The sequence below is a fragment of the Oncorhynchus keta genome, chromosome 10 (assembly GCF_023373465.1).
Source record: "Oncorhynchus keta strain PuntledgeMale-10-30-2019 chromosome 10, Oket_V2, whole genome shotgun sequence".
Taxonomy (NCBI): Eukaryota; Metazoa; Chordata; class Actinopteri; order Salmoniformes; family Salmonidae; genus Oncorhynchus; species Oncorhynchus keta.
Window position 1 is genome coordinate 50,816,524 of NC_068430.1, and position 10,386 is coordinate 50,826,909.

Here is a 10,386-nt window from a genome sequence, read left to right on the forward strand (position 1 = left end):
GCACTACAGAGGGTAGTGCGTACGGCCCAGTTCATCACTGGGGCCAAGCTTCCTGCCATCCACAAGCTTCCTGCCTCCGCACATTGACTCTGTACTGGTACCCCCTGTATATAGCCTCGCTATTGTTATTTTACTGCTGCTCTTTATTTATTTAAATTTCTTTCTTTTTTGGGGTGGTATTTTTCTTAAAACTGCATTGTTGGTTAAGGGCTTGTAAGTAAGCATTTCACTGTACGGTCTACCCCTGCTGTATTCGGCAAATGTGACAAATAAAATTTGATTTATTAAAACAAAAGATGTTACCGCAAACAACGAACACGGTTCTTCCCCCCGCCGACATCATTGCACGTGCGATAGAACAGCAGAATATGTACTGTGTCCTCTTTACTACACAGCTTTGGCATTCATTAGGCTTTTATACACGAGGGTAAATAATCATATCTCTGACCATTTTTTCCCCATTATGAACTGTGCACCACATTCTAATGTGTAATCTACAGTAGCACAATTAATTCTAGACACCTACTCATCAAAATACGAAACTGTTGAAATCAGAGACATCTATAATTACTTAGGGAACATCGAGGGATAAATACTCAACAATATCACAGTTCTTATCCATTACATCATGAAGGAAAATTACTCCATTAGGTTACGAAAGGCCAACACTGACATACTTATTTGCATATGTAGCGGATGGCTGATGATTAGCGGATGGTTAGCGTTGCTACTGTTGCCCTGGACCCAGAAATGCCTTGGCTTTCACGTCATGGAATGAGAAGACCGTTCATTAATTTAGTAACTATACATCAAAACCAACATGGCTTAGTCAATATGCCCCTGAAATATCTTCTACTGGATTCTCCATCAGATGAAAGTTAACCTCGATCCAAGGCTCAATTGCTCGAGAGCCTGCTGGGGATGAGATAAGTTGAAAGGGTTCACCTTTACATCAGTAAAGGATGATTCCAGGAGGTTTTGAGTGTGAGATGCTGGATCACAAATCAACTTACTAAACAGGGCGTCTCCTTTACTTAAGACTCATGTACTCTTCCTCTCAAACTACTTGAATAGAACATTGTAGTAAATAACTTATTGTAAAGATGAGTGCATGAGAGTATGGGCGCTTTCACTTATCCCCTGTATGATCTGGATCCACGAGTGTTTGGTACCCTGATCTGTGGTATAAAGCATGCGTGAGTAGTGAGTCCAAGATCCAAGACCAGAGTTCTAGGTATTGTGAGGGGCAGTGCGAATCGCGTGTAACATTTTGCTGGTTACAAACAAGCTAGCTTGCTAACGTCATGTAGAATGAGCATCTTGCAAATCCTACCCTGAAACAATTATTGTTAGGTCTTGTAAAAGCTAAACTTATTTTGTATAATTCTCACAAACACTCCAGGAAACCGATTTCATATGTGAAAACACCCTATGTTGGTTTAACTGTGCTGTGCTGGTTTTGTGGTTGAATGGGTGTAGTCATAATAACGCAGGCTGATACAAGGATGTTCATATACATATTGCAGCTAGGCACCTGAGACAAACAGGGTGACACAATGACAAGGAAACACCTCCACAGACACATATTTATACACACGGGAGATCAAGCTGCACTATACATTTACACACTCAAACATCCACACAGGCACATTGTCAACACCCATCCCCACAAACATACATACCTAGATTAAACACACACCTCCCCTCCCCTCCCACACCCAGTACCTGAACCACAGTGTGTCCTCCACCAGGTGCTTTGACTGCTCCCCTGCTGCCCTATGTCTCAGAGTGGGCACGGTGGTGCTGTTAAGGCTGCTGCTCCAGACAGAGCTCATATTGGTCTGAGTGACTGGGCAATTGCAAATCTAGAGGGGGCAGAGATGGTACAGGAATGCTACAGAAGAGGGAAGAGAGAGATTTCACTGGTTATAGCGGAGTAAGATCATTAGTAACATTACAAGAATTACAAAACACATATCAGAACATGAAATCACAATTTCAAATGCAATAGGATTCTCCTAATACTGCTTCTTTACATAGCCTGTCATTAAATACTCATTCTTATGAGGGATCATCATTCCCATTGCACATTATACCTGATTGCTCCGTGGGCTAGTGGAACTGGCCAGGCAGATGTAGGGAGGATGTAGGTCTCAGCCCCAGCTTTGCCTCTCCTCCCCTGCTCCATGAGGTGCACATAGCCATCCCCCTGGCTCTCTCTGTACGTGTAGCACTCCATATTGGGCTGCACCATCTTGGAGGGCACCGCCCTGGGCTGGCTGGAACTGGGGCTGCTCAACACCTCTTCAAGGCTGGGAGTCTGCTCATGGGCATTGGCCTGTGGGTCAGCCTGGGCCTGGGGTCCTTGGGGGTGGTGGGGCGAGGGGCTGAGGCTCCGGGAGCGCTGCTGCTGGCTGGTGGTCCCCGGGCTGGGGCCGCTGTACTGGCCGTAGGTGCGTTTGCCCTGAGGAGAGGCGGAGCGAGAGCGCGGGTGGGGATGGGAGTGCTGGGAGGATGACGGCTGATTCTGCAGTACCAGGAATGTCTCCTCTGTGATGCTGGTGCACGGGGACGTCCCTGGGGAGTAGTGAGCCATGGACATGTGGATGCCTTGGAGGTGGTCCATGGTGGTCAAGCCTACCGCCCCCCCCCCATCACCATTGGGAAGTACCCAGGGAGAACAAGACTCGGACAGCCAGCCCGTGGAGGAGTTGCTGCTGGCAGGGCTTGGGCACTGAGGCTCTCGATAGGCTGTATTCTCATAGCCAGACACAGACAGGGCCGTCGATCTGGGGCTGGCATCCAGGAGCTGAGTCCGGTGAGGGTCCCCAGATGGGGTGATCTCAATCCTGGGGCTGGGGGAGGGAGCACCCTCTGGCCTGGAGGGGAGATCCAGCGAGTTATACCCAGGCCCAGACAGGCAGTCAGTGACAAGCCCATGGTAGTAGGACTGACTGGAGGTTGTATGGGCACAACTGGAACTGTCCTCACAAGAGTAGGGCACCATAGATGGAGGGTTGTGATCATCGTGAGGGGGAACCCCTGAGTTGTCTGTCAAGAATATGGAAGTATGAAGGGATTACTCATTTAGGCGAGTGCATCGTGGATTGCACCATTTCACGATCAGAATGGAGATTTTTATTCGTTTTACTAATTACCATACGCTTTCCATTTTAGTGACAATATTTTTTGTTCTTACAATTTTTTTTATGGACATCAAGCAATTACACGTAATAATAGGAAACATGTTCCTAAAATAGCATGCATGTCTAATTGATGGAGTGACTCCATCATTCACCACTGGTTCAACCTGGCTTAATATAAACTCAGTCACAAAACCATGGATTTAAACAAGCAAGAAAAAGCTAATCGAAATATATTATTTGTTTTGTGACTGTAGCCTTTTCTGAGTAGCGTACAAAATATGATTTATGATAAGGCTACTTTTGTTTTGTAAATCCTGTATAAAAATCCACGTTATAAACTCCAATTTAAACCTTTAATTATTTTAACCCCAAAAGAGTCGTTGGAACACATGATTGACTGCACTTCTGGAAAATGCTTGCAGCCTTACCTTCATTCCCGCGAAAGTCATCCTCAGATGGGTTGTACAAAAACAGGTAGGAAAAGTCCAACTCCTCTTCACTGTTATCTTGACCCAAGACCTTCCACAAGCTCTAAAGAATTTGGATCATTCTCTTCGTAGATGGAAGTCATCCCACGCATGTAAATTGTTTATCAAAATGAAAATAATGACAAAACACCAATAGTTACATTAAATGTGTTTACTTTCCCAACGATATAAACTGCACGTTCTCTCAACCAAATTGCAACATCAAAAGTCAAGGCTAATGGTTCCAATGAAACTTGACAGCGACAATTTTTTACAAATCTGTCGATATGGCTTCCTGCTTTTAAGCTGTTGCATAGACTAATTGAGGCAGATGATTCAGTGGTGATGCAACTTTGTATCAAATGTTGCTGAATGTTGCTGAATAAAATAAAAGACACTGAAATGGCTACTTCAGGTGTAACAAAACTGTGTAACAAAACTCTAGAACTACTTCACTATTAATAGACCTATTATTTCAGAATCATTTGACACAGTTACCTTTATGTTTTAGATGTGACATGATATGATTGACTGAGCCTGAAAACATCATGTTCCATTTTGGAAGCATTAACATAATATAACTGACTTGGCTGCTTTCTGTCACAAGTGGAATTGATAAACTTGCAGTATATGATAAGCTGTTGGCCTATTTCATTCATGACATACAACAAGTTACTAATCCAGTGGGTGGTGCTACTGTTCACATTGGCGATTGTAGCATGTACATCTTGGTGGGGAAAACTCAAAAAAAGAGTTTAGATGCATGCCAGCAAAGACACTTTACAACAAACACAACACTAAACAATACAATAATTGCACTATAATGGTGACATACAGTGCCCACAAACTGTTAGGGCCTACATAAAGCTGTCCCAACAGCAGAGGCCCAACAGCAGTCCCAAAACCTTACCACTGCTACACCTGGCTATCAGTAGATCCTTGTCTGACAGAGAAACAATTAATTCAGCTTAATTTATTGCCTTTAAAAAAAACATTGCTGATTCGGCTGACTTGCTTAAACAAATGTGGTTCCTGTTGTCAATTGACACCTACAAACTATGGCATAAGGGGGATTAAAGGCAATCTGTAATTTTGATTAAGACATTAATGAGCGTGTGAAAATATATATACGTAGTCATTATAACTATTTGTTCAGCACTTTTGAAATGTACAGCAACAGAATTCAGAACATGGGCCGTTCTTACAGCATTCTCCCTGTACACCAAGTCAGATACAAATGATAAATAAAGGGGGCATATAAGCAGACAATGACATTTCTCTAAAACAGGCTATAGGCTATATGTGCACCACCAAGTCAGAACAGTAGGTTAAGTTAAGAGGGGAAAAGGGACAAAATAATAAGGGTGGGGCACATGGGCTACTAACAGCTTACTACAGAAACATACTCTTAGCATTACTTTCTTAGCTACATTATACATATCTCCCTGGCATATTACATCATTTATGCAGCAGCATGCAATACAGTTTTTACTCACCTTGTTGTGCTGTGCTTACTTGAACAGGAAGTTGGAGCGGTGGTCCTTCGTGGGGAAATGTTGTCATCAAAGTCTGTCATTCTCTGGATTTATGGTGCTTTCAAGACAACTGGGAACTTGGAAAAAAACAAGGTTGATCCATGACGTCAGTAATCTTCAGGTCGGAGCTCTAGAAAGAGGCCCGAGTTCCCAACTTAGAATTCCAAGTTGGATGACAATTCAAAACGTATTTTCCCAGTCTAACTTTTTCAGAGTTCCCAGTTGTCTTGAACTCACTGAAGTCTGAGATTTCCCAGTTCTGAGTTTCCAGTTGTTTTGAGTGCAGCAGAAGTGATGCTGGATTGACAGCATGGCCAATCTTGAATGTTTATCCTTTTAAACTTGGAAAATAGGCCCGTAAACCCAGACTTGGACCACACACCCACTCAAATCAAATCAAATGTTTATTTGTCACATACACATGGTTAGCAGATGTTAGTGCGAGTGTAGCGAAATGCTTGTGCTTCTAGTTCCGACAATGCAGTAATAACCAACAAGTAATCTAGCTAACAATTCCAAAACTACTACCTTATAGACACAAGTGTAAGGGGATAAAGAATATGTACATAAAGATATATGAATGAGTGATGGTACAGAGTGGCATAGGCAAGATACAGTAGATGGTATTGAGTGCAGGATATACATATGAGATGAGCATGTAAACAAAGTGGCATAGTTAAAGTGGCTAGTGATACATGTATTACATAAGGATGCAGTAGATTATATAGTGTACAGTATATACGTATACATATGAGATGAATAATGTAGGGTATGTAAACATTATATTAGGTAGCATTGTTTAAAGTGGCTAGTGATATATTTCCCATCAATTCCCATTATTTAAAGTGGCTGGAGTTGAGTCAGTGTGTTGGCAGCAGCCACTCAATGTTAGTGGTTGCTGTTTAACAGTCTGATGGCCTTGAGATAGAAGCTGTTTTTCAGTCTCTCGGTCCCAGCTTTGATGCACCTGTACTGACCTCGCTTTCTGGATGATAGCGGGGTGAACAGGCAGTGGCTCGGGTGGTTGCTCTCCTTGATGATCTTTATGGCCTTCCTGTGACATCGGGTGGTGTAGGTGTCCTGGAGGGCAGGTAGTTCGCCCCCGGTGATGCGTTGTGCAGAACTCACTACCCTCTGGAGAGCCTTACGGTTGTGGGCGGAGCAGTTGCCGTACCAGGCGGTGATACAGCCCGACAGGATGCTCTCGATTGTGCATCTGTAGAAGTTTGTGAGTGCTTTTGGTGACAAGACGAATTTCTTCAGCCTCCTGAGGTTGAAATGGTGCTGCTGTGCTTTCTTCACGATGCTGTCTGTGTGGGTGGACCAATTCAGTTTGTCTGTGATGTGTACGCCGAGGAACTGAAAACTTACTACCCTCTCCACAACTGTTCCATCGATGTGGATAGGGGGGTGTTCCCTCTGCTATTTCCTGAAGTCCACAATCATCTCCTTAGTTTTGTTGACGTTGAGTGTGAGGTTATTTTCCTGACACCACACTCCGAGGGCCCTCACCTCCTCCCTGTAGGCCGTCTCGTTGTTGTTGGTAATCAAGCCTACCACTGTTGTGTCGTCCGTAAACTTGATGATTGAGTTGGAGGCGTGCGTGGCCACGCAGTCGTGGGTGAACAGGGAGTACAGGAGAGGGCTCAGAACGCACCCTTGTGTTGAGGATCAGCGGGGTGGAGATGTTGTTGCCTACCCTCACCACCTGGGGGCGGCCCGTCAGGAAGTTCAGTACCCAGTTGCACAGGGCGGGGTCGAGACCCAGGGTCTCGAGCTTGATGACGAGCTTGGAGGGCACTATGGTGTTAAATGCCGAGCTGTAGTCGATGAACAGCATTCTCACATAGGTATTCCTCTTGTCCAGATGGGTTAGGGCAGTGTGCAGTGTGGTTGAGATTGCATCGTCTGTGGACCTATTTGGGCGGTAAGCAAATTGGAGTGGGTCTAGGGTGTCAGGTAGAGTGGAGGTGATATGGTCCTTGACTAGTCTCTCAAAGCACTTCATGATGACGGAAGTGAGTGCTACGGGGTGGTAGTCGTTTAGCTCAGTTACCTTAGCTTTCTTGGGAACAGGAACAATGGTGGCCCTCTTGAAGCATGTGGGAACAACAGACTGGGATAGGGATTGATTGAATATGTCCGTAAACACACCAGCCAGCTGGTCTGCGCATGCTCTGAGGACGCGGCTGGGGATGCCATCTGGGCCTGCAGCCTTGCGAGGGTTGACACGTTTAAATGTTTTCCTCACGTCGGCTGCAGTGAAGGAGAGTCTGCATGTTTTAGTTGCGGGCAGTGTCAGTGGCACTGTATTGACCTCAAAGCGGGCAAAAAAGTTATTTAGTCTGCCTGGGAGCAAGACATCCTGGTCCGTGACGGGGCTGGTTTTCTTTTTGTAATCCGTGATTGACTGTAGACCCTGCCACATACCTCTTGTGTCTGAGCCGTTGAATTGAGATTCTACTTTGTCTCTATACTGACGCTTAGCTTGTTTGATTGCCTTGCGGAGGGAATTTGTATTCGGTCATGTTTCCAGTCACCTTGCCCTGATTAAAAGCAGTGGTTCGCGCTTTCAGTTTCACGCGAATGCTGCCATCAATCCACGGTTTCTGGTTTGGGAATGTTTTAATCGTTGCTATGGGAACGACATCTTCAACGCACGTTCTAATGAACTCGCTCACCGAATCAGCTTATTCGTCAATGTTGTCGTCTGACGCAATACGGAACATATCCCAGTCCACGTGATGGAAGCAGTCTTGGAGTGTGGAATCGGATTGGTCGGACCAGCGCGGGAGCTTCATGTTTTAGTTTCTGTCTGTAGGCAGGGATCAACAAAATGGAGTCGTGATCAGCTTTTCCGAAAGGAGGGCAGGGCAGGGCCTTATATGCGTCGCGGAAGTTGGAATAGCAATGATCCAAGGTTTTTCCAGCCCTGGTTGCGCAATCGATATGCTGATAAAATTTAGGGAGTCTTGTTTTCAGATGAGCCTTGTTAAAATCCCCAGCTACAATGAATGCAGCCTCCGGATATATGGATTCCAGTTTGCAAAGAGTCAAATAAAGTTCGTTCAGAGCCATCGATGTGTCTGCTTGGGGGGGAATATATACGGCTGTGAATATAATCGAAGAGAATTCCCTTGGTAGATAATGCGGTCTACATTTGATTGTGAGGAATTCTAAATCAGGTGAACAGAAGGACTTGAGTTCCTGTATGTTGTTTTGGCCACACCACGTCACGTTAACCATAAAGCATACTCCCCCGCCCCTCTTCTTACCAGAAAGATGTTTGTTTCTGTCGGCGCGATGCGTGGAGAAACCAGCTGGCTGCACCGTCTCCGATAGTGTCTCTCCAGTGAGCCATGTTTCCGTGAAGCAAAGAACGTTACAGTCTCTGATGTCCCTCTGGAATGCTACCCTTGCTCGGATTTCATCAACCTTGTTGTCAAGAGACTGGACATTGGCGAGGAGAATGCTAGGGAGTGGTGCACGATGTGCCCGTCTCCGGAGTCTGACCAGAAGACCGCTTCGTTTTCCCCTTTTTCGAAGTCGTTTTTTGGGGTCGCCGGCTGGGATCCATTCCGTTGTCCTGGGTGAAAGGCAGAACACAGGATCCGCTTCGCGAAAGTCATATTCTTGGTCGTACTGATGGTGAGTTGACGCTGCTCTTATGTTCAGTAGTTCTTCTCGACTGTATGTAATGAAACCTAAGATGACCTGGGGTACCAATGTAAGAAATAACACGTAAAAAACAAAAAACTGCATAGTTTCCTAGAAACACGAAGTGAGGCGGCCATCGCTGTCGGCGCCGGAAGGCTAGTATTTGCTTTGCAATGCTTGCAGTTTGCCACTGATTCTTTCCTAACCACTCATTAGTGAATTTCTGTCACGAATCCCGTTTCCTGAGTCTGTTTTTTGCCTGTGTTCTGTCCTGGAGTGTTTTTTCCGGCGTCCTGGAACGCACCCTGTCTGGTTGCCGGGCAATGTAGCCAGTTAGGAGTTCTGATTACCCGCACCTGTATCCCATCAGCTATCTGCACACCTGGTCCTGATCATCATCTCTCCTCTTCATAAGCCCGGACCTGACATCCATTCCCTGCCGGATCGTTAGCCATGAACAGTATGTTGTGCTATAGTATCAGCCTCAAGTTGGATAGATTTTTTTTTTTTTTTTTTTTTTTTTTTTTAACGTATTGCTTGCCTTAAACTTAGCTCCGTTTGTTCTGTCTTCAGTTACTCACCCGGATCATTTACCCCATTCCCGCCTGGTCGTCGGAGGATTCCGCTACCCCATTGGATCCACCTATTTACTCCCATCAACTCACCACTGCTGCCCGCTACGCCACCTGGATATATCTACCCATTCACATTCACTTGTATATAAATACTCACCTTCTTCCTACTCTCCTTGTCCTGGTCTGCTTCTGGGTTCGATTTTGAAAGAACGTGACAGAACGATCCGGCCAAGGATGAACCCAGCGGACCTGGACTCCGTTTGCCATGCCATTACCCAGCAGGGGAAGACATTGGAACAACACAAGACGGCGCTACAGGAGATAGCGGGTTCAATCCAGAACTTATCTGCTAGCTTGACACAAATCCAGGATCAGCTCAGTTTGCCGGCGATTCATTTACCACCTGTTTCACCCATCTCACCTGCCGTGTCTGGTGCGGTTTCCTTCTGTGAACCCAAGGTACCGACGCCTGATAAATATGAAGGGGATTTGGGAAGATGCCGTTCGTTTCTTATGCAGTGTGGGTTAGTGTTTGATCTGCAGCCCCATTCTTACGCCACTGACAAGGCTAGGATTGCCTTTGTTATTGAACTGCTGCGTGGAAGAGCTCTGGAATGGGCTTCAGCCGTTTGGGAACGACAGGAGACCTGCATGGCTTCATACCAGGAGTTCACGGGAGAGATGAGAAAGCTTTTTGACCATCCAGTCCGAGGTAAGGACGCAGCTAAACGTTTGTTCACTCTTCGCCAAGAGGCTTGCAGTGTGGCAGACTTTATGATCGAGTTCAGGACATTGTCTGTGTAGAGTGGTTGGAATGAGGAGTCACTACAAGCGGCTTTTTACCAGGGGTTGTCGGAGCAACTCAAGGACGAGCTGATATCCTATCCAGAGCCTAGTGACCTAGACAGCTTGGTCACTTTATCTATTTGGGTAGATAATAGAGTCCGAGGGAGAAGGAGGGAGAAGCAGTGGGGCCCATCCAATCAATCAGCAACTCGGTTACCAT

The 10,386-nt window shown here is 45.7% G+C and overlaps 1 protein-coding gene across 1 annotated transcript; it reads right to left on the reverse strand.

Annotated features, from left to right (window-relative positions):
* Nucleotides 1-1,729: 1,729 nt before the first annotated feature.
* Nucleotides 1,730-5,189, reverse strand: LOC118388927 (nuclear factor of activated T-cells, cytoplasmic 2-like). The gene is made up of 3 exons (XM_052526056.1): nt 5,129-5,189; nt 2,097-3,051; nt 1,730-1,894 (listed from the first exon to the last, which is right to left on the reverse strand). The coding sequence occupies exons 1-3, from the start codon at nt 5,187-5,189 to the stop codon at nt 1,807-1,809; spliced, it is 1,104 nt and encodes a 367-aa protein (XP_052382016.1). The 3' UTR covers nt 1,730-1,806.
* Nucleotides 5,190-10,386: the final 5,197 nt, after the last annotated feature.